The 26,938-nt window shown below is 43.0% G+C and overlaps 1 protein-coding gene across 2 annotated transcripts; it reads right to left on the bottom strand.

Annotated features, from left to right (window-relative positions):
* Positions 1 to 2,141: 2,141 nt before the first annotated feature.
* Positions 2,142 to 26,938, bottom strand: LOC129708669 (suppressor of cytokine signaling 2-like). Of its 2 annotated transcripts, XM_055654578.1 has the most exons (3): positions 26,494 to 26,938; positions 25,792 to 26,017; positions 2,142 to 10,259 (listed from the first exon to the last, which is right to left on the bottom strand). In XM_055654578.1, the coding sequence occupies exons 2-3, from the start codon at positions 25,919 to 25,921 to the stop codon at positions 9,787 to 9,789; spliced, it is 603 nt and encodes a 200-aa protein (XP_055510553.1). In that variant the 5' UTR covers positions 25,922 to 26,017; positions 26,494 to 26,938; the 3' UTR covers positions 2,142 to 9,786. The 2 variants fall into 2 exon arrangements, with proteins under 2 accessions (XP_055510553.1, XP_055510552.1); XM_055654577.1 differs by having other exon boundaries at positions 25,792 to 26,938.

The raw sequence follows: 26,938 nt of genomic DNA, 5'->3' as shown, positions 1-26,938 counted from the left end.
TGAATGAATGCACAATTAGGAAACTCAGTTAATCTTTTACTATTATTAATCTTGTCTATGCAGGTCTCATTTCAGAAATATTTGCTGCTTTTTATTTCTTAAAAATAATAAAAGCAGCTTCAGACATTACGACCACCCTGACAACTTGCTCACATGATGTGTGATTGATAGATGCACGGCATCAAAAAGGTGGTACAATTCCTGTTTTATGCACTGGTGAACTCTTGACATACTTTCTCGTACAGAACTCAAAGGTGAATTCAAAATCCTAACACAAATAATATCATCCACATCACAAATTGTAGAGACCCCGTTAGTGGGCCGAATCTCTGTCCAAATAATAGAAAAATTGCAAACAAACGGAACAACACCACACAATCCTTTTCTCACCGAGGGAGAGACATACAGTCGGTAACAGGCCCTTCAGCCCATCTTGTCCATGCTGATCATGATGGCACTTCCTGCTCGACCCACTTGCAACATTTGGCCCATATCCCTTTAAACCATTCCTTTCCATGTACCTGTCCAAATGTCTTTTAAATATGGTTATTGCACCTGCCTCAACTACCTCCTCTCCATATACACACCACCCTCCGAGTGAAAACGTTGCCCTTCAGGTTCCTATGAAATCTGTCTCCCCCCTCAGTTTAACGATTAAACAAAAAAGGGTTAAGTTATAACAGGGAATTCCTCATGACTTTCTCTCAGGAAGTTTGGCGCTGGGTTAAGATGGAGATGAATGGAAACAATGTAATTGTCTAAAGAACCTAAAGAGCTGAAATCACTCAATGTTTGAGGCAGAGACACACATTTAGTGTAGAGATACAGCACAGAAACAGGACTTTCAGCCGACTAAGTCTATGCCGACCAACAATCACCCTGTGCACTAGTTCTATCCTACACTCCAGTGACAAATTACAGAAGCCAATTAACCTACAAATCGGCACGTCTTTGTAGTGTGGGTGGAAACCAGAGCACCCGGAGCAATCCCATGCGTGCACAGGCAGAGCGTACAAACTACGTACAGACAGCTCCCATGGACAGGATTGAACCCAGGCCACTGGCGCTGTAAGGCAGCAACTCAACTGCCGTGCCTCCCATTTGTGGCATAAAGTAGTGAGAAGATTTATGGGAAACAGGCAGCAAACAAGCTGAGCCCAAGATCAGATCTGTCACAATTGTATTGAACAGTGGAACAACCTTGAAGGGCCACCTATCCTGGTCCTATTTTACTTTTCCATGTTCCTTGTAAAATAATAACTGTAAAAGCGCAACAAATAAAATGTAGGCATCAATACTTTAGACATGTTTCTCTCTACAGCAATGCATCTGAACGCTTCCTATTTTGGGAAATAGTGTACCATTGGCACTAAAAGTCAAAAACCGTAGCATAATGTAAAACTGAACGCTTTCTAAATTCTGCACCTGCACAATTGGTCTAGAATGATTAACTATTAACGTTTCTGGCAGGAACTAAATATTGAGTGGAAGAAGGGACTGCAGATGCTGGTTTACACCAAAGATAGACACAAAATGCTCAGCGGGTAAGACAGCACCTCTGGAGACAAGGAATGGGTGATATTTCAGGTAGAGTCTTGATGAAGGGTCTAGACCCAAAAGGTTGCCTATTCCTTTTCTCCATAGATGCTGCTTGATCCGTTGAGTTACTGGACTTTGGGGCATTTGCATTGGTATCCAAATTCTACTTTGGTCTTTTTATAATCTTAGCTAGGTTGGAATTCTGAAGTCATCATTCAGAATTTCACTTTTGCTTCAATTGTGGTTTCACCAAAATTAAATACTCACATTTAGCAAATTTAATTTATTGAAATTAAAATGGGATTTAGGTACACGGATCCAGTTACTGGTGGACCAGACTCAGAAGGCAAGCTCATGACTATAAAAAAGAAAAGAAAAAAATGGGAGAGAACAAAATATATTCTTTTTGTTCAAGTCATTTAGATTTAGTCAGAGGGTGGTGAACCTGTGGAATTCTTTGCCACCAAAGGCTGTGGAGGCCAAGTCAATGGATATTTTTAAGGCAGAGATAGATAAATTCTTGTTAGCACGGTTGTCAGGGGTTATGGGGAGAAGGCAGGAGAATAGGGGGGGGGGGGGGGGGGGGGGGGGGGAGGGAGATAGATCAGCCATTCTGCTCATGTCACTAATTACCTTATTTGTACGGGTTAGGAGAAGTTGGCTTCAGTGTGGTATTGTTGGTGATTTTCAGCAGGGATCTCAAATAAGGAATTAATTATCAACTCAAAGAGAACACCAGGAAATGATATCTCCAGACACCATGTAGGGAGAAAAAACCCCTCTAACTGAACCCATGCATAGTTGGCAGTAATTGAGCACATCATTGTCATTCAAGACTGCAAGGTTCCCGAAACTGTTCCAATTTAAAAAATATCAATACTTTAAGATGATCCTTAGAAAAGGTAGAGGATGAAAAACTAAATAAATCAGCTTTCTTAAGGAGCCATTACATTAATTAATGTTACATTAATTAATTTTACATTAATTATCCATCATTTTCATAATTACAGAATAAATGTTACATATCACCCTCATCTTATCATCTTTACCAAAGCCAATTAACCTACAAACCTGTGCGTCTTTAGAACGTGGGAGTTAACCAGAGCACCCAGAGAAAACCCACATGATCACAGGGAGAAGGTACAAACAGCACCCAGTCAAGATCAAACCCGGGTCTCTGGCGCTGCAAGGGCAGCATCTCTACCACTTCACCCAAACGTTATGGTCATCCCTTTCCAATTTAAAAAGAGTAATAATCAACAATTCAGTTTTTAATTAAAATTTAATTTAATTTACGATGTTATTTCTTTCTACCTGTTCGCAGTAAAAAATATTGCAAATTCTACTTGATGAGTTTTTGAGTTTTCTTATTTTTTGCAGAGGGTAAATATTAGCTTAATTTGTGGCTCCAAACACAAAATACCATTGAAACTGGTGCACAATTTCCAATGTGTACAGTGATCCAACTTGGGTGGGATTAGTTGCTGCACTAAATACTCATAGTTCCCATTCTAATCAGGCAAACATTTTAATTCCATAAAGGTGGTGAAGGTGGTGAAGGCCAAACATGCATCGTGCTCTACAGAATTAGACCAAGCAATCTATTTTCAGAAATCAAATCCAACGTGGATGAAATGCAGAATACAACATTTCATATAATTCTGACTAAAAATATTCAGCAATGGCTCGTACCAACATTGTCCGGTACAGCTGGGGAAAAGTTGCAAAATGAACTTTTGCTCAGCTAAAACGGTCACCATGTAAAATAATAAAACATTTGGTTGCACAATTTTCTAGTTCTCCTACCCATGTCTGCAAAATATCCATACTTGGGCTGTTCATTTTAAAAAAGTATCTAATTTTCTCTACATTATTCACAGGATTTTTTTTTTTAATTTAAGGGTCATCACTTCCAATTGTTAAAAAGAATCCATTTGGCCAAGAATGGTGTCAAATCCTAGCATAAACATGGAACATTTTCCTCCAAATTCTGGCCCTCAAAGACAAATGCTCACTTTAATTTTGAAAAAAAATCGAATATGAAAAAAAAGGTTTGTGGTCCACGGCAAATATGTTGGATTCAATAGAAGGAAAAAAAAAAAACAGGTTGCCGTTCCAATACTGCACAATTCGTATAATTATGTCAGCCATTTGCTCTGTATGTGAATGCTTGCAATAACCTCAACCCGGAATGAAAGGCAAAATGCCTCTTGTACAGTGTGTTCTTGCTTAGAAAAACAAAATAGCCCCAGTGGAAGAAACATGAACAAGAAGTTGGGTATCTGGCAACATTTTCGTTGAAAGTTTAGTAATATATTTGAGTTATTATTGGAATCACACATCATAAATCCTTTAAAAGAATGAAGTACCGGTCTGTGTTTTTTTTTTAATTTTACTTTTAGTTTTGAGATACAGCGTGGAAACAGGCCCATCGGCCCACCGTGTCCGCGCCGACCAGCGATTCCCACTTATTAGAACTATCCTACACAAGAGGGGATAATTAAAGGTTTTACCAAGCCAATTAAAATACAAACGCACAAGTCTTTGGTAGGAAACCGGAGGACCTGGGAAAAACCAACACTGTCACGGGGAGTATGTACAAACTCCGTGCAGACAGGATCAAACCTGGTTCTCTAGCGCTGTAAGGCAGCAACTCTACTGCTGCGCCACCGTGCCGTATTCAAAGTTAACAAAAGATCAGAGTTAGCTTTAAACACTAGATATTAGAATTAACTCCAGAAACAACCACAGAGTAGGGTGAAAGAAAACGGGGCACTTCCAATTTGTAGCCATTGTGAATTAGTGATTGGAAACATGTTGCCATATGGTGTTCTGCACCCCAACAATAATTGGCCATCGTGAACCATCTTGACCTTTACATGGGTCCAGATTTTGCTGGGATTTGTTGACATTTCCTGCCAGTGTTTCTATCACCATGATTTGCCACAGGGTTCAGCAATGGAGCAACAAGTTGCTGCAATTGTCCAGCAGTTAAAATGGAAAGTCTGGTCCAGATTAGGTCTGGTATACGTTCACTGTCCCATTCATCAAATGAAGATTACGTGGCTATGGAGTAAAAGGGGAGAATAGTAAATGGCTATTTAATAATGTTTTTCTTCTGGGATATTTTTAAATTTATGACACTGTCAGAGGCATTAGGAAACATTTTTAAAAAGAACCAACTTGGCAGATACCAAATCCGGTGTGCGACTTTGTGGTCTGTTAACAGTTTCTCCACAGCTTTGGTGGGGCTCGTTTTAGTTCAACCATACCACAAGGTTACAGGTAACATGCCGTGTCTTGCCAATGGAGCCCAGGAAGTTTCCAAAAGACAATTTATTTCCACACACGTCCAAGCTCAACGCTAGACATCAAGGGTATTTGTTGGAGCCACAACCACCAAAATCTGGACAATTGGTATTGAGGGAGTGCAGCGTAGGTTCACAAGGTTAGTTCCCGGGATGGCGGGACTGTCATCTGTTGATAGAATGGAGCCGCTAGGCTTGAATACTCTGGAATTTAGAAGGATGAGAGGGTATCTTGTTGAAACATATAAGATTATTAAGTGATTGGACACACTAGAGGCAGGAAACATGTTCCCAATTTTGGGGGAGTCCAGAAACAGGAGCCACAGTTTAAGAATAAGGGGTTGGCCATTTAGAACAGAAATGAGGAAAAACGTTTTCACCCAGTTATGAATCTGTGGAATACTCGGTCTCAGAAGGCAGTAGAGACCAATTCTCTGGATGCTTTCAAGAGAGCGTTAGATAGGGCTCTTAAAGATAACGGAATCAGGAGATAGCTAGAAGGCAGAAACGGGTACTGATTGTGGATGATCAGCCATGATCGTATTGAATGGCGGTGCCGGCTCGAAGGGCCGAATAGCCTACTCCTGCATCTATGGTCTACAATTCAGTGCCAACATACACTGTGAAAGCACGTTAGAGCAACCGTTAGACTTTAGGGTGTTTTATGAATCATTTTAGTTTAGTTTAGAGATACAGTGCAGAAACAAGCACTGAATCCACCCACTGAATCTCAACATCTATCTCTACTTGTGGCCAAATTATTGAAGTGGGGGTGAGGTCAGGAAGTTGCAGGAAGCATTTATCAGGACTCGTACCAAACAATTGAAGCTTCAGCTAGCTATGTCAATTTATCTATGTCAACTAGCTACGCCAGTTGGTCTGAAGAAGAGTCCCGACCTGAAATGTTACCCATTCATGTTACTCCAGGGAAGGTGCCTGACCTGCTGAGTTACTCCAGAACTTTATGTCCTATTGTGTAAACCAGCATCTGCATTTCCTTGTTACTACAATATATATTTAAAATGTTTTTATAGTACTTGCCTCAACTACCTCCTCCAACAGCTCGTTCCATATACCTACCACCCTGTGTGTGGAAAATGTTGTCCCACAAGTTCCTATTAAATCTTTCCCATCTCATCTTAAAGCACCTCACCTCAATAGCACTCAGCCATTTGGATATCTGGAAAGTGCAGTACATGCATCCAGACACACAAGCCCAGCATTCAAAGACAGACAAACATCCGACAATATCTTTGATTGCTAGATATCCCTCTATTCACGTGTGCCTTTCCAAAAGTCTCTCAAATGCCACTAATCTATCTCATATTTCATGGTATAATGAACATCATAACTGCTTGAGATAACTAAAAAAATAAACAGAAACAAACATCTTAAATAAATCCCCTTTCAGCTTTGACTCCTGAGCAACAAGCCTGGAATCCAAACTAAATGCAATCGGGTCTTGGATTTAACTAACGAGTTCCCAACTGATATTTGTAGTGATTCCATTTATTTTTTTCAATTTATCTCAAGCAGTTAGAATTTTCATTATACAATGAAATGCGAGATATGTTTGTGGCGTTTAAGAGACTTTTGGATAGGCACATGGATTTGCAGGGAATGGAGGGATGTGGATCATGTGCAGGCAGATAAGAGTTGATCTTGGCATCATGTTCAGCACAGACATTGTGGGCAGAAGGGCCTGCTCCTGTGATGTACTGTACTGCATTGATCTCTGTTCCATTAACCCCATGCTTTGTTAATATTTCCTTCAGTTTTGATAATTGTTAAATATGTTTGAACAACAGGGACGTTTTTGAACTTGAATTGCATCATGACTTTTAGGTTGCCAATTGAAAACCAATTGGGGATTGTTTTGGGGCCATTTTACTTCTGAGACGTCACTGTTGGATTAATAAGTGTAAATGCCCAGTAAAATTAGCCCAGTGTTCCTGCCCAGTTAAGTGCCATTTTGGAACCAGTATGATCTCACTGTTCAATACATAAAACAGATTTCCTGTATTTCATTCTCAAAAGCAAATCTCTCCATACAGAATCATGATTTGGGATAAGTCAAAGTATGGTATCGATTGAAAATATCCTATTGCAAAACCTATCTGAGGTAGGTATAGTGTGTTTATGGAAGCTTAACCTTTGAACTAGTCAATGATATTAAGGACCAGTTGGTCTGGTTGGGAGTTACAGCATGGAAACAGGCTCCTCTAACAGCTCGTTCCATATACCCACCATCCCCTGTGTGGAAAAAGTTGCCCCACAAGTTCCTATTACCGTATTTCCCGGCAATGAAGACGCAGCCCCATTTTGAGTTGCTAAATTTTGAAAAAAGGCTGGCAGAACAGGATCTAAGGGTTTGTTTAGTCGTGCAGACAGGATCTAGAGTTTTCTGCAGTTTCCAGATCGCCTGCATGCCCCGGGACTGGCTGCAGTTCCAGATCCCTCGTGTCCCTGGGACTGGCTGCAGTTTCCAGATCGCCTGGGAGCCCCGGGTCTAGCTGCAGTTCCGCTGTCTGCTCGCAGCCACCTGAGCTACTGAGTGAGTTGCTGGTATGATCCCAACCCCCTCCTTCTCAACGTCCTGCCCTACACGTAACTTTACCCCTGGCTAAAAAAATAGCGTCTTCATTGCCAGGAAATACGGTAAATCTTTCCCACTTTACATCCACTCTCTACACACAAGGAGGCAATTTTCAGAGGCCAATTAACCTGCAAACCTTACACGTCTTTGGGATGCGAGAGGAAACGAGTGCACACAGAGGAAAGCCCACGCAGTCACAAGGAGAATGTGCAAACCCTACGCAGACAGGATCGAAGCGGAGGTCAGGATTGAACCCAGTTCTCTGGCGCTGTGAAGCAGTGATTCTACCAGCAGCGCCACTGTGTCGCCCTATAAATCTTAAAGTGGGTCACGGAATACAGTGGCTATCTATAGCACACATTCATAGCTCACAACAAGCTTTACAGCCTCAGTGGCCTTTCCTTGTTCCAAAGATTATTAAGAGTCAGCAACATAGAAAATAGGTGCAGGAGTAGGCCATTCGGCCCTTCGAGCCTGCACCACCATTCAATATGATCATGGCTGATCATCCAACTCGGTATCCTGTACCTGCCTTCTCTCCATCCCCCCTGACCCCTTTAGCCACATCTAACTCCCTCTTAAATATAGCCAATGAACTGGCCTCAACTACCTTCTGCGGCAGAGAATTCCAGAGATTCACCACTCTCTGTGTGAAAAATGCTTTCCTCATCTCGGTCCTAAAAGATTTCCCCCTTATCCTTAAACTGTGGCCCCTTGTTCTGGAATTCCCCAACATCGGGATCAATCTTCCTGCATCTAGCCTGTCAAACCCCTTAAGAATTTTGTAAGTTTCTATAAGATCCCCCCTCAATCTTCTAAATTCTAGCGAGTACAAACCGAGTCTATCCAGTCTTTCATCATATGAAAGTCCTGACATCCCAGGAATCAGTCTGGTGAGCCTTCTCTGTACTCCCTCTATGGCAAGAATGTCTTTCCTCAGATTAGGAGACCAAAACTGTACGCAATACTCCAGGTGTGGTCTCACCAAGACCCTGTACAACTGCAGTAGAACCTCCCTGCTCCTATACTCAAATCCTTTAGCTATGAATAATATGCAATGCAAAGAAGTAGCTGCTTTCTTCATTCGGAGAAACCAGTGCCGGCTCCATTGCATTTCATATCATTCAATACTAATTTTAAAGATGCAGCATGGAAACAGGCCCTTCGGCCCACTGAGTCCGCGCCGACCCGTTCGGTGTTATCCCACTTTCCCGTCCACTCCCTACACACAAGGGACCAATCATTCTAAAAACCCACACATCTTTGGGATGCGTGAGGAATCCGGAGCACCCGGAGGAAACATCCACGGTCGCAAGGGGAACGTGCAAACTCCACGCAGACAGCACCCAAGGTCAGGATCGAACCTGGGGCTCTGACGTGGCGAGGCACCAGCTCTACCCGCTGCCCCACTGTGCCGCACTTTTGGCTCATTGTTGAAAGAATGTCTTATACATATTAACACAGATAACCTGTAAAGTTTGATCCTATTATCTAAGGTTTGAGGTTTTGTGTTGCCGCTTGGCTTGCCTCTTTAGCCTTTGTCTCAAGTTCTGTTAGTGTCAGGTATGCTACTGGTACAAGTTAGCCTAACTCACAATAGGAAGCAAAAACAAATGCAGATTTCTTCTCCCAACTCCCACACGGCCCTAGAATGGATCACGAGCCATCTTCCTGGAAGAGACGAGAAGTTTGTTTCTCAACTAGAAACACACTACCAACTTGCATCTAGGGTGAATGTCCAGAGTTTAACCCGTATTGGAGTTTATAAGACTCCTGGGATCACTAGCAGTTCTGCAATGAGTCTCGCCATCAAGGCCAACAGTTCCACTTATTCTAGCAACTCATTTTGGCAATCGAGCAAAAACAAAACATTTGAGAGCCCTACCCATATTTAGTGTTAACCCTCCCTTCAATCCATCCTCCTGACCCTGCACAGAAGGACACCTCCTCCCATCCCCTCCCAAGTGAGGCACAAGAAATATCAGATGCCGATCTATTCCTTATGCAACACATCCCAGGAGTTCAAGGTACAAGCAGTATATAGTGCACCATGAAAAGCTGCAACAGAAATACAGAACGAAAAATAAAATACGTGCCAGAAACCTCATTAAACAAAAAACAATTACATTTAACCAAGAAACTATAAAAAAAAAGTATTTTGATTATTGGATCCAAATATAAAAAAGTTGGCTAGTTTGTATCCATCCATCGCATGGTGTGTCATTCTGCTTCTTCCTCACATAAAACAGTTGATCGTCTCCTCAGTGTACGAATCTCTCAGCCACTTAATTCATTTGCTCGCCCATCCACCTGTTTGGAATGATTTACTATCGGTTGACTTGCTTATAAGTGGAATGGGTATTCTAATAAATATTCCTTCAATCTGTTGGGTAGAGGAAGTTCTTGGATTGTCTTGGTACTTTTGTTGATTATAATCCGACAAAGGTGTTGAAGTGAAGGCGTTGCGACGTATAAAGGTTTGGTCAACTTCAGATGGATGACTGTATCTTTAGTCACTGGTGCGATGGACTGGTCATGTGCGTTGTGAGCGCCCTTAGACACCGAGACATAGTGCTGGACCAGGTCGACCACATCGTCAAAGTTCTTCAGCTTTGGTTTTGCCAACACCACCGAATCGAAGCCAAACTTTCCCTCGTTGTACTCGATGCGGAGATGGGCAGGTCCCGAGCTTGTTTTGACGGAAAGTGTGAGGAGATATTGCGGGTTAGAGCTGTCCCTCACCAGAAACGTGCCCTCGGTGGTCTGATTCAGCATCTGGCGCGCTTCAATGGATGTGAGAGCTCCCCAGTACCAGCCTGAATGGACAGAGGAAGAAGAAACAGTCAACAGCTTTTAGTTTTGTTTCAAGATACAGCATGGAAACAGGCCCTTCAGCACACCGAGTCCACGCCAACCAGCAACCGATCACCCCACACGTTAGTTCTATCCTACACACTTTTGGGCGGCATGGTGGCGCAGCGGTAGAGTTGCTGCCTTACCTCCCCAGAGACCAGTGTTCAATCCTCACTATGGGTGCTGCCTGTACGGAGTTTGTACGTCCTTCCCGTGACCTGCATGGGTTTTCTCCGGGTGCTCCAGTTTCCTCCCACACTACAAAGACATGGTCCACGTGGTCACAGGGAGGATGTGCAAACTCCGTACAGACAGCACCTGCAGTCAGGATCAAACCCGGGTCTCTGGCGCTGCAAGGCAGCAACTCTACCGCTGTGCCCTTATATTGGTAGCATTATGCCAGAATACAGGAAATTATTCAAATTTGCAGACTCTTGTTCATTTACCAATTTTTAAACTTTCTCATTAACAAAAAAAACTTTCACTGATACACAGATACAGAGTTCTCCTAAAGCCCATCAGCTTTTATTTAGAAATTTTTCTGAAACATTTATTCCAGTTTCAGAAAATAGACCGAAACCTGAGTGAAAGTTTTCACCAAGTTTGAAGGTTTTTAAACTTTAGACTTTACAGAGCGGGAACGGGCCCTTCGACCCACCGAATCCGCGCTGCCCAGCTATCCCCCTACACTAGCACTTACCTACACATATTAGGGACAATTGGCAATTTTATCGAAGCCCATGATCCTACAAACCAGTAGTGTGGAAGGAAACCAGGGGGCCTGGAGAAAACCCAGGCGGTCACTGGGAGAACGTACAAACTCCGCACAGACAGCACCCATAGCCAGGATGGAACCAGAGTCTCTGGTGCTGTAAAGCAGCAACTCTACTACTACGTCACTGTGACTTTCCGAATAGGCCGTGGAAACAGGCCCTTCGGCCCACCGAGACGGTGCTGACCAGTGATCCCCTTGTACACTAGCACTATCCAACACATATCAGGGACAATTTACAAGTCTAAACCTTAAACCTTCAACTCTGGGCGATCGTTTCGCCGAACACCTCCGCTCGGTCCGCAATAACCAAGCTGACCTCCCGGTGGCTCAGCACTTCAACTCCCCCTCCCACTCCGTCTCCGACCTCTCTGTCCTGGGTCTCCTCCATGGCCACAGCGAGCAGCACCGGAAATTGGAGGAACAGCACCTCATATTCCGTTTGGGGAGTCTGCACCCCGGGGGCATGAACATCGAATTCTCCCAATTTTGTTAGTCCTTGCTGTCTCCTCCCCTTCCTCAGCCCCCCTGCTGTCTCCTCCCATCCCCCAGCCTTCTGGCTACTCCTCCTTTTCCCTTTCTTGTCCCCACCCACCCCCACCCCCGATCAGTCTGAAGAAGGGTTTCGGCCCGAAACGTTGCCTATTTCCTTCGCTCCATAGATGCTGCTGCACCCGCTGAGTTTCTCCAGCTTTTTTGTGTAACCCTCAATTACTCTTTGTTCCTTTACTCAATCCCTCATTCTATTAAACAAACAAATCACATGCGTCTTCTTCAGATTCGGAGACATGAAACATGGAAACGGGCCTTTCGGCCCACAAAGTCGGTGCTGAACATCATGCACTCATTTACACAAATTGTGCACTAACCCCACTTTTATTTTAAACTTTATTCTTCAGATACACAGCATGGAAACAGGCCCTTCAGCCCACCAAGCCGTGCTGAGCAGCAATCACCCTGCGCACTAGCACCATCCTACGCACACTGGGGATAATTTACAATTTTATCAAAGCCATTGTAGATTTTCCTCAACCAGATTTATTTTGGTTTTATTCTGTAACTGTTTATCGCTAGGTTATCTGACAGTTTATGGGTGGGAAGCAAGAGGGGGGGGGGGGGGGGGGGAGAGGGGATGAAGAAGTGAAAGTGCTTCATAATTTAAAAAAAAATCTGGAGGAAGGTTGGTATATGGAAGGAGCTGCCAGATGAGGCGGGTACTGTAACAGCATTTGAAAGACACTTGGACATGTACATGGATAGGAAAGATTTAGAGGGATATGCGCCAAACGTGGACAAATGGGACACGTGTAGTTGGGACATCTTGGTCGGCATGGACAAGGTGGGCTGAAGGGCCTGTTTCTGTGCTATACGACTCTGCTACCAATCTCATTGTGAAAACACAGGCTGTTATATTATTAAGGGAAGCTGGAAATATTGGGAGCATTTGATTAGTGATACCCAGAACTCAAACCAAGAACCGATAGAAATGAAGAACTGCAGTTGGTGGTTTACAAAGGAAGCCAGAGTGCTGGAGTAGGTTCGTGAATCAGGCAGCATCTCCGGAGAACATGGATAATAGGTTGCATTTCAGGTCAGGATCCTTCTTCGGGCTGAAGGGTCCCAACTCGAAATGTTGCCTCTCCATATTCTCATGAGATGCTGCCTGGAAATCAAGCAGCAGAAGCCATTGATCTTTTCACTGTGCCTCAACAATAAGCCAAACGAAGTTCAGGTGAGTTCAGGGAGATAAGATTTCACAGGAACCCAAGGAGCAACTTCTGTTTGTACAAAAGGATGGTAGGTATTTTTGGACAAGTACATGGATAGGACAGGTTTAGAGCGATTTGGACCAAATACAGGCAGGTAGGACTGTTGTATACGAGGCATGTTGGTCAATATGGGCAAGTTGGGCCAAAGGCCTGTTTTCATGTCGTATGACTATGACCTGCCAAGTTATTCAAGTACTCTCTTTCTTCTACCGAAGAACTTGCATCTTCACAATCCCATTTCAAGTCATACGAGGCTAAAAACATGCAATGACTGCAACACAACAAGAATGATATCAGGCTAAAATGTCAAGGTTTAGCCGGACAACGACTCCATTCACACATTGTTGCAGCTGCATGAAGTTCTTGCAGCTGTTTATGTAAATAAAACAAAACACAAACACATCCATTAATAAATGGCAACCATGTGTAATCTCCATGGAATCTGTGCAGGAAATGGGAAGTTGTGAAACATTAGTTGTGAGCTTCAGAGACACAAGCTGGATAAATGATTGCAACTACAGCATTTGCAATGTGGTCTCTGAATTTCTTGAGCATTTGCAATATTTAGTGCGCTCAATGCCCACCTTTCCATTACAGTCGTAAGCCCATGGAAACAATGTGTAGAAAGGAACGGCAGATGTTGGTATATACCGAAGACAGATATAAAGTTCTGGAGTAACTCAGCGGGTCAGGCACCATCCCTGGAGAAAAAGGATGGGTGATGTTTCGGGTCAGGACTCTTTTTCGATGAGTCTTGTCGATCCCCACCAAATGGGGCAACACATCTGCCATAAGAGAGTTTTTGTTTGCCCATACTACCTCACTGCAGGAAATACCAACATTCTCCTCCCAAGCCCAACGAAGGCGAAATGTAGAAAAAAAGAATTGCGGATGCTGGTTTATACCAAAGATAGACACAAAATGTGGAGTAACTCAGTGCGTCAGGCAGCATCTCTGGAGAACATGGATAAGACCATTAAATACATAAATCAACTGTTGATTTCACAATAGGTTTATGATCTTTTACCTGTTGGTACAAGTACAAATTGTCAATATCAAAATGTTAACCATAGACAAACTTAAATTCAAGTCAAGTTCCCCAATTGACTAATTCAACTTGTATAGAAACAAATAACTGCAGATGCTGGTTTATAACAAAGACCTGAAATGTCACCCATTCTTTTTCTCCACAAATGCTGCCTGACCCACTGGGTTACTTCAGCACTTTGTGTCTTTTTCAACAGAGACTAACTGGATGCCATGTTATTAGAACAAACTATCTTTGAAAAGCAACCAAATAAAAATCTCCACAACAAAATCACAATGATTTAGCACATTTTACACAGACAAGTGGTTAATTCTTCCTTCCCCAAGCAAATGTCATCCAAACCAAATATAGTACGCCAACTCAAATTTCAGCAGAGATCAGTACAACCCTAGAAACTCTGATATATAGATCTTAGCCAAGCAGTGTTATTTGTCTAAAGAAGGGTCTCGACCCAAAACATCACCCATCCTTTTTCTCTAGAGATGCTGCCTGACCCTTTGAGTTACTCCAGCACTCAGTGTCCATCTTTGGTATAAACCAGCAGCTCCAGTTCTTTTTTTAATTACATTGAAATAAACAGTACCATTTTTCATTTTACAAAATGACACAAAACGTCAGAATAATTCGAAGGATCAGGCAGCATCTCTGGATAGGTGACGTTTCAAGCCTATCTTTGGAATAAACCAGCATCTGCAGTTATTTTTTTCTATTCTAGTGCATTTGTTGAATTAGTCAATTGCGGAACATGACTTGGATTTAAATTTTTCCATGGTTAACATTTTGATATTGATAATTTGTTCTTTTATCTACAGGTAAGTGACTATAAGATCATAAACCTATTATGAAATAACTATTAATTTATGAATTTATTGATCTATTTGGTGCTCAGGATCAATGTTACGATGGATCTCAGATATCACCAATCTTTGGAACAAAACACACAGCATTAATATTACTCAAAAGATTTCCGCTTTTATTGTATTCAAAAATCAAAGTGCTTTCTTACAGCTGTTCAAAAATCAAAAACATACTTTTGTATTTAGTATCCATAGATTCCCATCTGCACTTCACACTGCCTCAGCAAGGTCACCAGCATAATCAACGACTAGTCTCACCGACATTTTCGCCACCTCCAACGGGATCCCACCACTGGCCACATCTTCCCATCTCCTCCCCTTTCGGCTTTTCGCTGAGACCCCTCCCTCCGTAACTCCCTGGTCAATTTGTCCCTTCCCACCTAAACCACCCCCTCTCCTGGCACTTTCCCTTGCATCCGCAGGAAATGCTACACTTGTCGCTTTACCTCCCCCCTTGACTCCACTCAAGGACCCAAGCAGTCATTCCAGGTGCGGCAGAGGTTCACCTGCACCTCCTCCAACCTTATCTATTGCATCCGCTGCTCTAGGTGTCAGCTGCTCTACATCGGTGAGACCAAGCGTAGGCTTGGCGATCGTTTTGCTCAACACTTCCGCTCGGTTCGAGGTAACCAACCTGATCTCCCGGTGGCTCAGCACTTCAACTCCCCCTCCCATTCCGAATCCGACCTTTCTATCCTGAGCCTCCTCCATGGCCAGAGTGAGGCCCACCATAAATTGGAGGAGCAACACCTCATATTTCACTTGGGCAGTTTACATTCCAGAGGTATGACCATTGACTTCTCCAATTTCAGGTAGTCCCCGCTTTCTCCTTCTTTCCCCTCCCCAGCTCTCCCACAGCCCACTGTCTCCGCCCCTTCCTTTCTTTTCCCCCCCCCCCCCCCCCTCCCATCAGTCTGAAGAAGGGTCTCGACCCGAAACGTTGCCGCTTTCCTTCGCTCCATAGATGCTGCCTCACCCGCTGAGTTTCTCCACAATTTTTGTCTACCTTCGATTTTCCAGCATCTGCAGTTCCTTCTTTAACAACTAGTCTCACCCTGGTAACTTCCTCTTCTCCCCTCTCCCATCAGGCAAGAGGTACAGAAGTGTGAAAAAAGTTCCCCAGAGAAGGGTCTCGACCCAAAAGGTCACCAATTCCTCCACTCCAGTCAGATGCTGCATGTCCCGCTGAGTTACTCCAACATTTTGTGTCTATCTCTAGATTCAGGACAGTTTCTTCCCAGCTGTTATCAGGCAACTGAACCATCCTATCACTAATTAGAAAGCAGTCCTAACCTACCATCCACATTATTGGAGACCCTCAGACCATCTTTAATGAAGCATTACCTTGTACTAAATGTTATTCCCTATATCATGTATCCATACACTGTGGACAGCTCGATTGTAATCATTCATAGTCTTTCCACTGACTGGTTAGCACGCAACAAAAAGAATTTCACTGTACCTTGGTACACACGACAATAAACTAAACTAAATCTTCAACTTAGTTTGGAGATATAACGTGGAAACAGGCCTATCGGCCCATGCTGACCACCGATCACCCGTTCACACTAGTTATGTTATCTACGTTATCCCACTTTCACATCCACTTCCTACGCGTTAGGGGCAATTTTAGAGGATGGTGAACCAACAAACCCACAAATCATTAGGATGCAGAAGGAAGCCCACGTGGTCACAGCGAGACCGTGCAAACTCCACACAGACACCACCCGAGGTCAGGATCGAACCCAGTTCTCTGGCGATTTGAGGCAGCAGCTCTACCAGCTGCGGGACCGTGCTCCCTTTTGGTTTTGATTTTAATTTATTTTGGGGTATGGGGGAAATTGCAGGAAAATTAGTTTTTTTTGCACAGTGATATTTGTTCAAAACTGTCCGACAAAAACCACTGAACTTAATTCACATGGAAATCATAAACAGTTACAATTAAGTGCACGTTAAATTATCCAGAACTATTACTTAAAAGTGTGCACCACCAGACCCAGGAACAGCTTCTTCCCTCCATCATCAGGCTTTAGACTTTAGAAATACAGTGTGGAAACAGGCCCTTTGGCCCACCGAGTCCATGCAGACCATCACCCCATATACTAGCACAATCCTACATACCATGGGCAAAGTGCAATTTTTATCAAAGCCAATTAACCTCCAAAGTATTTGGAGCGTGGGAGGTTACAGGAACACCCCCAGAAAACCCATGCGGTCACAGGGAGAACATACAGACTCCGTACAGACAGCACCCATATTCGAACCCTGGGCTCAGGCGCTGTAAAGCAGAAACTCTACCGCTGTGCCACTGTGCCTACTTGTACAGCCATCTGAACATTCCTTCCATGAGCTAGGGTACTGCCCGATTCACCTCTATCTTATTACGGACATTGGATTAGTCCATGGAACTGATGCACAACAATTCTGAGAACTATATTCTGCACTCTGTATCTTCCCCTTTGATTTATTGGGCCTATTGAACCAGTTTGACTTGATTGCATTTTTGTGCATGGTATGATCTGATCTGTTTGGATATCACGCAAAGAAAGCCTCTCACTATACCCCCGTACACGTGACAACCATAACACTAAACCCAAACTATTCCTGGTAACTGCAATCCATTTGCCAATAATATTCAAACAAATATGCCTCCATTTCAAAGAAAATAGGTGGGCTAATCGATAATATTATTGTGGAATAATTGTGAACGGGGTGACACTCATGCAGTGGATTGCGTTGTGCACACATGACCTTTCACTAAAAAGACACAAAGTGCTGTAGTAACTCAGCGGGGCTGGCCCGAACTTTCCCTTGTGCCAGTGGACGATGTTCAATCACTTATTAAAGAGAGTCTAACCATGAAATAGACTAATTTGGACAGGTGTCAAGAACTGAAACTGCACGGGGACGTTAAATAAACGCAATTAACAACACGACTTTTATTCATGTACTGTCTTTCAAGGTGAGAAACATCCCAAGGTGTTCTGCAAGAAATGTATCACAAAATACAACATGGAGGTGTACAATGACAGATGATTAAAGCATTGATTAGATTACAAAGAGCATTTGGAGCAATAGAGCCATACCGCAAGCAAACAGGCCCTTCAGCCCATGTGAAGAAGAGTTTCGGCCCGAAACGTTGCCTATTTCCTTCGCTCCATAGATGCTGCTGCACCCGCTGAGTTTCTCCAGCTTTTTTGTGTACCTTCGATTTTTCAGCATCTGCAGTTCCTTCTTAAAGGCCCTTCAGCCCATCTCATTCCTGGTGCTCGTTTGCCCACACTCGACCCAAATTCCTCCACACCTTTGCTATCCATGGCACAGCAGTAGAGTTGTTACCTTACAATGCCAGAAACCCGGGTTCAATCCCGACTACGGGCGTGGTCTGTACGGAATTTGCACATTCTCCCTGTGACCGCATGCGGGTGCTCTGGTTAATTGGTTTCAGTAAAAACATCCCCAGTGTTTGTCGGATAGTGTTAGTATACAGGGTGATCCCTGGCCAGTGCGGACTTGGTGGGCCGAAGGGCCTGTCTCCGTGTTGTATCTCTAAAGTCTGCAGGACAAACCTGGCAGGTTAAATCTCCATATGATTGTATCATATCCCAACCTGGGGTCAAGGATAGAGCGTTCACACCACGGCCCTGTTTCCACCACCACGCACAAGACAGACACCACTGTATGCAGTTGCCGAGAAATGTGTTCAGCTCTGGCTGAATAACTTCTAATCTCGTGTGTGGACTCGATAAGAAGAAGATATCCCAACCTGAAACATGACCTATCCATGTTTTCTAGAGCTGCTGCTGCCTGACCCGCTGGGTTTCTCGAGCACTTAGTTTCATTTAGTACTCACATTTACCGAGGTACAGTAAAAAACTTTTGTTTGCATGCTATCCAGTCAAAGAATGTAAATAAATACAATACAAAGATTGACAGGTACTTGGTTAGTCAGGACGTCAAGGATTACGGGAAGGCAGGAGAATGGGGTTGACAGGGAAAGATAGATCAGCCGTGATTGAATGGCCGAGTAGACTAAATGGGCCGAATGGCCTAATTCTGATTCTATGACCTATGAATACAATCAAAGCCTTCCAGAGCGCACAGGTAAATGGTAAATGGTACAACATTTAGTGCAAGATGTAACATTGAGACCTTGTGTAAGCCAATATCTGCAGTTCCTTGTAAACCCATTTCACTAAACTGCCAAAACAAGCCAACTTCACAGCATTTGGAATATACCAACATGTTGCAAGTGGGTGTATTTTTCATTAACATCTTACATTTAGAGTAAATCACAGCCTGACAGTCAGCCAGGCGAGAGGCCTCTTGCCCTTGGTTTTTGGGGAAGAAAATAGCAGGCGGGCTGTTGTGACCAAACCACAACTTCGACACTGGAAAAATACCTAACAATATAGCACTTAAAACTGGGCATCTTATTTTGAAAAAGTGCAGTTTTGTAAAAACAATGCAAATGATCCAAGGCCAGTGGGATCTCTATTGATTAATTGCCTGCAAAATAATTGACATCAATATTATTTCTAAGATAGACACAAAATGCAAAATAGGGATAACACCGAACAAGTGTGAACGGGTGATCGGTAGTCAGTGTGGACCTGGTGGGCTGAAGGGCCTGTTTCCATGTGTCTCCAAACTAAACTATTCCAACGTTTATCCGGTTCATACTTCCCAAAGTTACTCATCTCACTTTTCCATATTTCTAAAATTAACTTCACAATGTTAGCACTTTTGTTTTTAAACTGCAAGCTTCAATTTTTTTTCCACTGGACTATCAAGTCTTTGTTCATTCTACCACACCCATGCTTAACCCAACCCATATAATTCCTTCCCCTATTTAAACGTTAATAATAACGTGTTACAGCCAAACATGCTGACAAAGAATGAAATTGAAAATAGACACAAAATCTTGGAGTAACTCAGCGTCGGGCAGCGTCTCTGGAGCAAAGGAACAGGAGCCTTTCAGGTCGAGACCCTTCTTCAGACTGAGAGAGGGAAGAGAGGGAAACCAGAGGTATGAAAAGGGTACAGAATAATACTGTCCAGGAAAGAATAGGCCAGGCAAAAATAGCGATATCACTGGTGACAAATTCAACCATTAAAGATGGTGTGGCCCTAACTATTACACAAAGTTCACCATCATTGTTCAGTAAATAAATATAATAAAACTTGCATTTGGAGGTGCTTACACAATCATCACAGTTCTTTGAATCGCCATTGCCAGAGAGTTTTTTTTTGTTGCCACTGTGTGTAAGAGAACTGTATCAATCCCTTTGGTGTAACTGATCCTTTGTGAACTTTGGACTGCTTTTCCTAGAAGCAGCCTTGACGAAAAGGGAAAGTACTTAAAAAAAATAATAAAAAAATTAGGACGTTACAAACAGACCCGGGATTTTAGCAGTGGAAAGTTATATCGATTAACTGGGTTATCCAAGAATTTCACACATTTTCCAGTTCTATTTTAAAACACGGATTAAATTGGGCTTTTTTGGTTCGTCCTTCTCTCCACTTGCATTAAATATTTTGGAGCATTAAATTTCCTAGAAATGCTAAAGACCACAGTGTAACTAATTTACTTTCTAGCAACCCGACTGATCACATGGTGCAGTAATTATGGAGATTTTAACCAATCAGCAGGCAACTATTACTCAACACACAGGCATGTATTAGAAAGCACAGGGACGTGTAGGTTTAAAGCAACTTTCATCTTAGATATGCCACCAGGACCCTTCACAGACTGCACTTGTGCCGAGTCCAAAATGCTTTAACATTTTCCTCGGATTTAAGCAGCGTTTTCATTGCCACGATCAGATAATGAACATCGCTGTTACTTGGGTATATCTTCCTCCAGTGCACGACGGAGGCACTTTTATGACCCGAGGTCACTGGATTTGCACAGCGGACACGAACTAAACACTCACAGAAAGATAAATCAAGTCTGCTTGCATCTAAGTACCCTTCAAACATGTGACAAATCCAAGTCCGAAGTAGGGTTCCGACCCAAAGCGTCACCCATTCCTTATCTCCACAGATGTTGCCTGACCTGCTGAGTTACTCCGGCATTTTGTATCCACCTCTTTGACAAATCTTAATCACTGGCTATTAATCTACCTGGCACTGAAAATTAGCTATTACATTCAAAGAGTATCTAAGTTTTAAGTTTGAATTGTTGGTGGTGATATTAAAATTGCAAGCCTATATATAATGGCTCAATGTTTTATGTAAGAACATAGAACAGCACAGCAGTGACAGGCCCCACAATGTCTGTGTCCAACATGTTACCAAGACCAACTCTCACCTGCCTGCACTTAAACCAAGGTAAAATACATTTGCAAAAGTCACAGGACAATTCCAGTTTTAAAATGCTCCTGATGTTTAAATTTATTTAACAATTATTAAAACTGATGGAGATATTTTTTAAACCGCATGGTGAAATAGGACACAGAACAGTACAGCACAGCAGAGGAACAAGCCCTTCGGCCCACACTGTCCGTGCTGAACATGAAGCCATCACCACCCTCAGCCGCACGTTCCCGGCACTCGCCGCTCTCTGGGTAAAAAAAAAAAAAAATTCCTGCACATCTCTTTTAAACTTTGCCCCTCTCACCTTAAAGCTATACCCTCTAATCTTTGACAATACCACCCTGGGCTAAAGGTTCTGATTGTCTACCCCGTCTTGGATGGCAGAGCAGTAGAGCTACTGGAGTTTGTACACTCTCCCCGTGACCGCGTGGGTTTTCTCCAGATGCTCTGGTTTCCTCCCACACTCCAAAGACGTGCAGTGTTAATCGGCTTCAGTAAAATTGTAAAATGTCCCTAGTGTGTGGATAGTGCTAGTGTGTGGGGGTAATCACTGGTCAGCGCGGACTTGGTGGGCTGAAGGGTTTGTTTCCGCGCTTTATCTCTACAGTAAAGAGGATAACATAGTAGTGTGAACAGGTGGACTCAGTAGGCCGCAGAGCCTGTTTCCATGCTGTATCTTTCAATCAATCAATAATGAAGTTTATATAATTTGCAGTTCTGGTCGCCCCATTACAGGAAGAATGGGGAGGCTTTGGAAAGGGTGCAAAAGGTGGAAAGAGGAGGTTTACCTGAATGATGCCTAGATTAGAGGATATAAGTTACAGGGAAAGGTTGGACAGACATGGGTTGTTTTCTCATGAACGCTGAGGGTTGAAACAGGCCATTTGGTCCACCAAGTCCACTCCAATCAGCGATCCCTCACACACAAGCACTATCCTGCACCCTAGGGGCAATTTACAATTTACAAAAAAAAACCAACATACAAATGTGGTCGTCTTTGCAGTGTGTGAGGAAACTGGAGCACTCGGATAAAACCCGAGAGGTCACAGAGGGAATGTACAAACTCCGTACAGACAGCGCCGGAGTCAGGATCGAACCCACGTCTATGGCACTGTAAAGCGGCAGCTCCACCACTGTGCGCCCCTTTTATATTGTAATAGCACTACTGTGACTGACAGAGGCTTGAAAATTACTTAGCAGCGTTGACAATCTGTGAATTAGGGGTTTAACCAGCTGGGAGGCTATTTTGTTGGCGACATAAAATTGTTCTTTCAATTTCTACCGTGCAAAGTCACTTATTAGAGTAAAGCCCTAGAGAATCCCAGGCCCTACTGACTGAACAAATGCAGCAAGCTCCACTCCAAGAAAATGATTGAATGATATGGAACATGGAAACAGGCCTTTCGGCCCACCGAGTATTGATCCCCTATTCACATACTAATTGAATGTTATCCCACTTGCTCATCCACTCCCTGCACTAGGGTCAATTTATACAGGCCGATTAATCTACAAACATGCACGTCTTTGGGACGTGGGAGGAAACCGGAGCACGCAGTCACAGCGAGAACATGCAAACGCAGACAGCATCCAATGTCAAGATCACTCATGTCTCAGGAGCTGCAAGGCAGCAGTTCTACCTGCTGCACCACTGTACCACCCATATTCTGGGTCATTATTATTATTTGAGTAATTGGCTGAATTTTATGCTACTATTTACCTCCGTCACATCTCTGCCCAATTTCCAAATGTGTTCGAAGATAGACATAAAAAGCTCGAGTAACTCGATGTGACGGAGGTAAATAGTAGCATAAAATTCAGCCAATTACTCAATGTTGGACAGCATCTCTGGAGAAAAGGAATAGGTGTCATTTCGGGTCGAGACCCTTCAAATGCGTTTCCTGGCTTATCCTATGAAGTTCTGCCACACGTGACTGCACAACTGCCCAAGAACAGATGGTGTAATACGAAGTTACAGAAAAAATACATGGATGCAAAACTAATCATGGCTACTTTTTCCAAAATGCCAACACTGGCAAGATAGGCTGAATGGCCTCCAGTGCCGCAAGAAGGGTCTCAACCCGAAACGTCACCTATCTACGTTCTCCAGACATGCTGCCAGCCCCACTGAATTATGCACTGCAAGTCATTTACTGCAAGTTTCAATAATACAGAGCTCATTAGCTTTGCATCACAAGCATTGTGCTGGTGATTTCAACGTTTAGACTACTGAAGGCATTGAGAAAAAAAAAGATATCAACAAATATATAACATTTGTCCCATTGGAACAGTCCCCAGTCAAATGGTAATGCCCATATGTGAAAGGGGGTCCCAACCCAAAACGTTGCCGACCTGTGTTCTCCTTTAAGGAGCTTTATCTCATACTCCCCTCCTCTCCCCCTCCCTCGTCATTTGCAGCTGACTCTAGTCTTTTCTCGCCTCCCTCTTCGCCGCTTCCCACCCTCCAAACCCCTAATTTCAGTCTGAAGAGCTCCAACCCAAATCGTCACCCATTCTCCCCCCCACCCCCCACCGAGATGCTGCCTGACCTGCTGAACTACTCCAGCACTTTGCATCTATCTTTAGCATAAACCAGCATCTTTGTTTTTACATTCTTTGTTCTTTGTTTCTACATTCTGCCTGGTCAGATGAGTTACTCCAGCACTTTGTCTTTTCCTTTGGTAAACCAGCATCTACAGTTCCTCCTTTCTACATGCCCTTAGCACCATCAGTTTAATTCTGAGGTGAAACATGATTTGCACATTATGTTCACTGAGTCTTGTTTTATTTTCAGTAACATGCTTTCAATGGACGTTGTGTCAAATGCCTGAATAAAATGCTCACGGCATCCACTACCCTGTCCTCACTGTAATCTCCTGCCACACTCAGGCAAGGAAGGTACATCCATTCACTTCCTCCCCACTGTGATTTTTTTTACTTTTGCTCACAAACGTTTCAGTAATAATGTTTCGCAAAACTTTATCCTAAATGGAACATCACTCTCCTGGCTAACAGGTTTCAAGGCATTTCTGCTACCTTTTACTGGGAAAGAAAAGATTTGTATCTTCCTTATTGAGTCCCTGGGCACTTCTCCAACTTATATGGAGTTTCAGTAGACATCTTCCAGAGCTCCTGCAATCTCCTGCTCTGGTTGCTAACATGGTTTCAAATGAGTTTCCCTCTTCCAAACCTACTCGTCTTAAATTTTCGTTCTTCATATATATTATTTTATAAATAATTTCCCCTGTCACTTTCCATTCAGATTTTTTTCTTCAACGTTTTCACAATCAGGGTGTTTTTGTCCCAACTCTGTCTGACGCTGAAGTTCTAAGTAATAAATAATCGGAGGCAGAAAATTTTCGGAATTGATCACAATGTGTTTCTCCGAAAGATCTCTGCATTTCCAATTTGTATAAATAAATTTTTATAAATACAGAGCAACAGTATGCCACAGGGCAAAGAGGCGGGAAAACTGGAACACAAACTATCAGCTTTTCAGAAAAGTTGTTTTTCCACTACTCTCCTTATGAAACTTTTGCTAATTTAACCACAATTGTTTCATCATTCAGATAACAAAAAAACCCAACAACATTTATGTTGGGATGGAGTTTACCAATGTGTAAAATAGTCAGTATATAAAAAAAACACTAAAAAATATGCACACTGCTTCCTTAACTTCCAACTTGCCTCAGTATCCATTGGCCCCTCTCAAGCCTTTACACTTTACATTTACAGAGTGTGTGCAGAATCCCATTCACTTATTTTTAAAATTAACCTCTTTGCTAGAGAAAACAGCACATAATGTTTTGTACTTTGCAATTTACATAACACATAAAACCTTTCACCCTACAAACCCACTTGTTTATTTAATGACGTTGGGGGCAATTAAAATATACTAAAACTTAATAAAGAAATCTTTTGTAACATATCCTTTAAAAAAATGTGGCATCCAAAAGCCCACTGATTGGAGTCTGAATAATTACAGGTGAAAATCAATTATAAATTCGGAGTTCATGCTAATTTCTGGGAAGGGGGGTGATGGGGGAGAAAACTGAAATAAACCCTATTTTTCAATTAGCAATTTCGTTCTAACACAAGGGAATATTTGTAGCACAGCAATAATAAAATAAGGGTGCATTTAAAATTTTCCAAATGTTCGGGTCTGAAATATTTTAGACCCCATTGTCTGCGAATGACTGTTTCAAACACAGCACATTCAACACGCGGATAATACACGTAGAAGTTACAAGGATAACGAAACAAAAAATTAGTAGTTTTAAGAATTTAGCGTCAATTCTATTCTAGACATCAGTTCTCATATAGGAGGGGTGGGTTAACAATTATACGCGACGTTGTGTTAAAATATATATAAGATAAAATATACAGTTACAAAACAAATGCTGGATATCTAAGGGAATGGAGATAAGACACAAAATACTGGATTAACTCAGCGAGACGGGCAGCATCTCTGGAGAGGAATGGGTCGAGACCCCTCTTCGGATTGAGAGTCGGGGGAGAGGGAGTCTAGAGATATGGAAGTGCCAGGTGTGAAAAGGACAGATCAAAGCGGACGAATCGGAGAACTTACCCAATTTGATTAAAATGCAACAAAGGCAACGAAGCAATATTGGAACAAAGGGGATACAACATTCCCGGACATTTTAAGAAATCGCATTCATAAAAACCACCGCGCTTCTTCGCATTTTAAAGTCTATACGTTCGCGACAAATGTACCTGTAAGTTCCAAATGACTCATGGTGCAGGAGATACGGACCAAGTCTGTCTGTCCTTCCCGGAGGCCAAGCGGGTCTTTGGCACAATTACTGGCGCACAGCAGCCTTGCTGCCTTCTCTTGACAAATCATAGAGGGGTGATGAATTCAAATGACCGCTAATCCCACACCGATCACAAGATTAACGCGGGCCAGAAGGGAGCTCGTTATTTTCCGCCGCCCTCGGATCTAGGCAAGAAGCATGGTGGACAATAGTAAAGCTGGAAGAACTATTGATATAATTTAACTTCTAATGCAAGGCGCTGCTTCACAACACCAAAGAACCGGTGAATCTTAATTCGTCAAAAAAAATTGCTCGAAAGTAACACAAATGTTGTCCAATATCTCGGGCGGAATTCAGATTCATTTTCTAAACACCATCATAAACAGCAGACAGGCGGAACCTGAATTTATGCAATCGAGATCAGGAAAGAAAATGCTTTCCAGTAAAAATCAATGGCTCCGATGCGAAGCTTTGCAATTAAACAAAGGCGTGAACGTTAGCATTGATATTCACTTTTTGTGCTGCCAGGCCAGTAGAAATGACACTCCGGGTATATTCGTTCCAGTTAATTAATAAGCAAGTCATTTACGGGTTTTTTTTCCTCCAAAGTCGGCTTGATGGAGATTAAAGGAACACATTTCCGTGTATCAAACGCACGCACCTCTGGTTAAGCGGGCCGTTCTGTCGTTATTCGATGGTTTGCGAGCAACGCTCCGATACCAGGAACAAGCTGGCTCCCCCCCGGGTAACTCCACTATTAACAGCCAGCCGCTAATTTAATACATTCGGCCCAATTCAACTCTTCCCCCCCACTGACAGGCACAGTCGAAGCACCACGGGCGACAGAGAGTGAGAGAGAGAGAAAGGAAGAGAGAGAGAGAGAGAGAACGAAAATGGACAGCCTTTTGTTCGTTTCTGATTCTTGGAAAGAGTTAACCCTTTCAACTAGAGCTCTGGTTCATTTCCCCCGCCCCGCCTTCATGAATCAATCCACATCTCTAGTGATGCGCGTCCACACACTAAACTTCACCCACCGGCTCTTTCTAAATCATTTTCAGTTTCGACTTCCCACCCCACAAGGCGTACTTTCTGCTCGGGGGAAGGGG

This window comes from Leucoraja erinacea, chromosome 24 (assembly GCF_028641065.1).
Source record: "Leucoraja erinacea ecotype New England chromosome 24, Leri_hhj_1, whole genome shotgun sequence".
Classification (NCBI taxonomy): Eukaryota; Metazoa; Chordata; class Chondrichthyes; order Rajiformes; family Rajidae; genus Leucoraja; species Leucoraja erinaceus.
This window is presented reverse-complemented; position numbering and strand designations above follow the sequence as displayed.

What these genes read in the sequence shown, in the direction of transcription:
- LOC129708669 (XM_055654577.1), bottom strand. Translation starts at nt 25,921, where the DNA reads ATGATTTGTCAAGAGAAGGCAGCAAGGCTGCTGTGCGCCAGTAATTGT. An exon ending in GAGTCATTTGGAACTTACAG is followed by an intron (nt 10,260 to 25,791) that starts GTACATTTGTCG and finishes CTGTCCATTCAG; the next exon opens with GCTGGTACTGGGGAGCTCTC.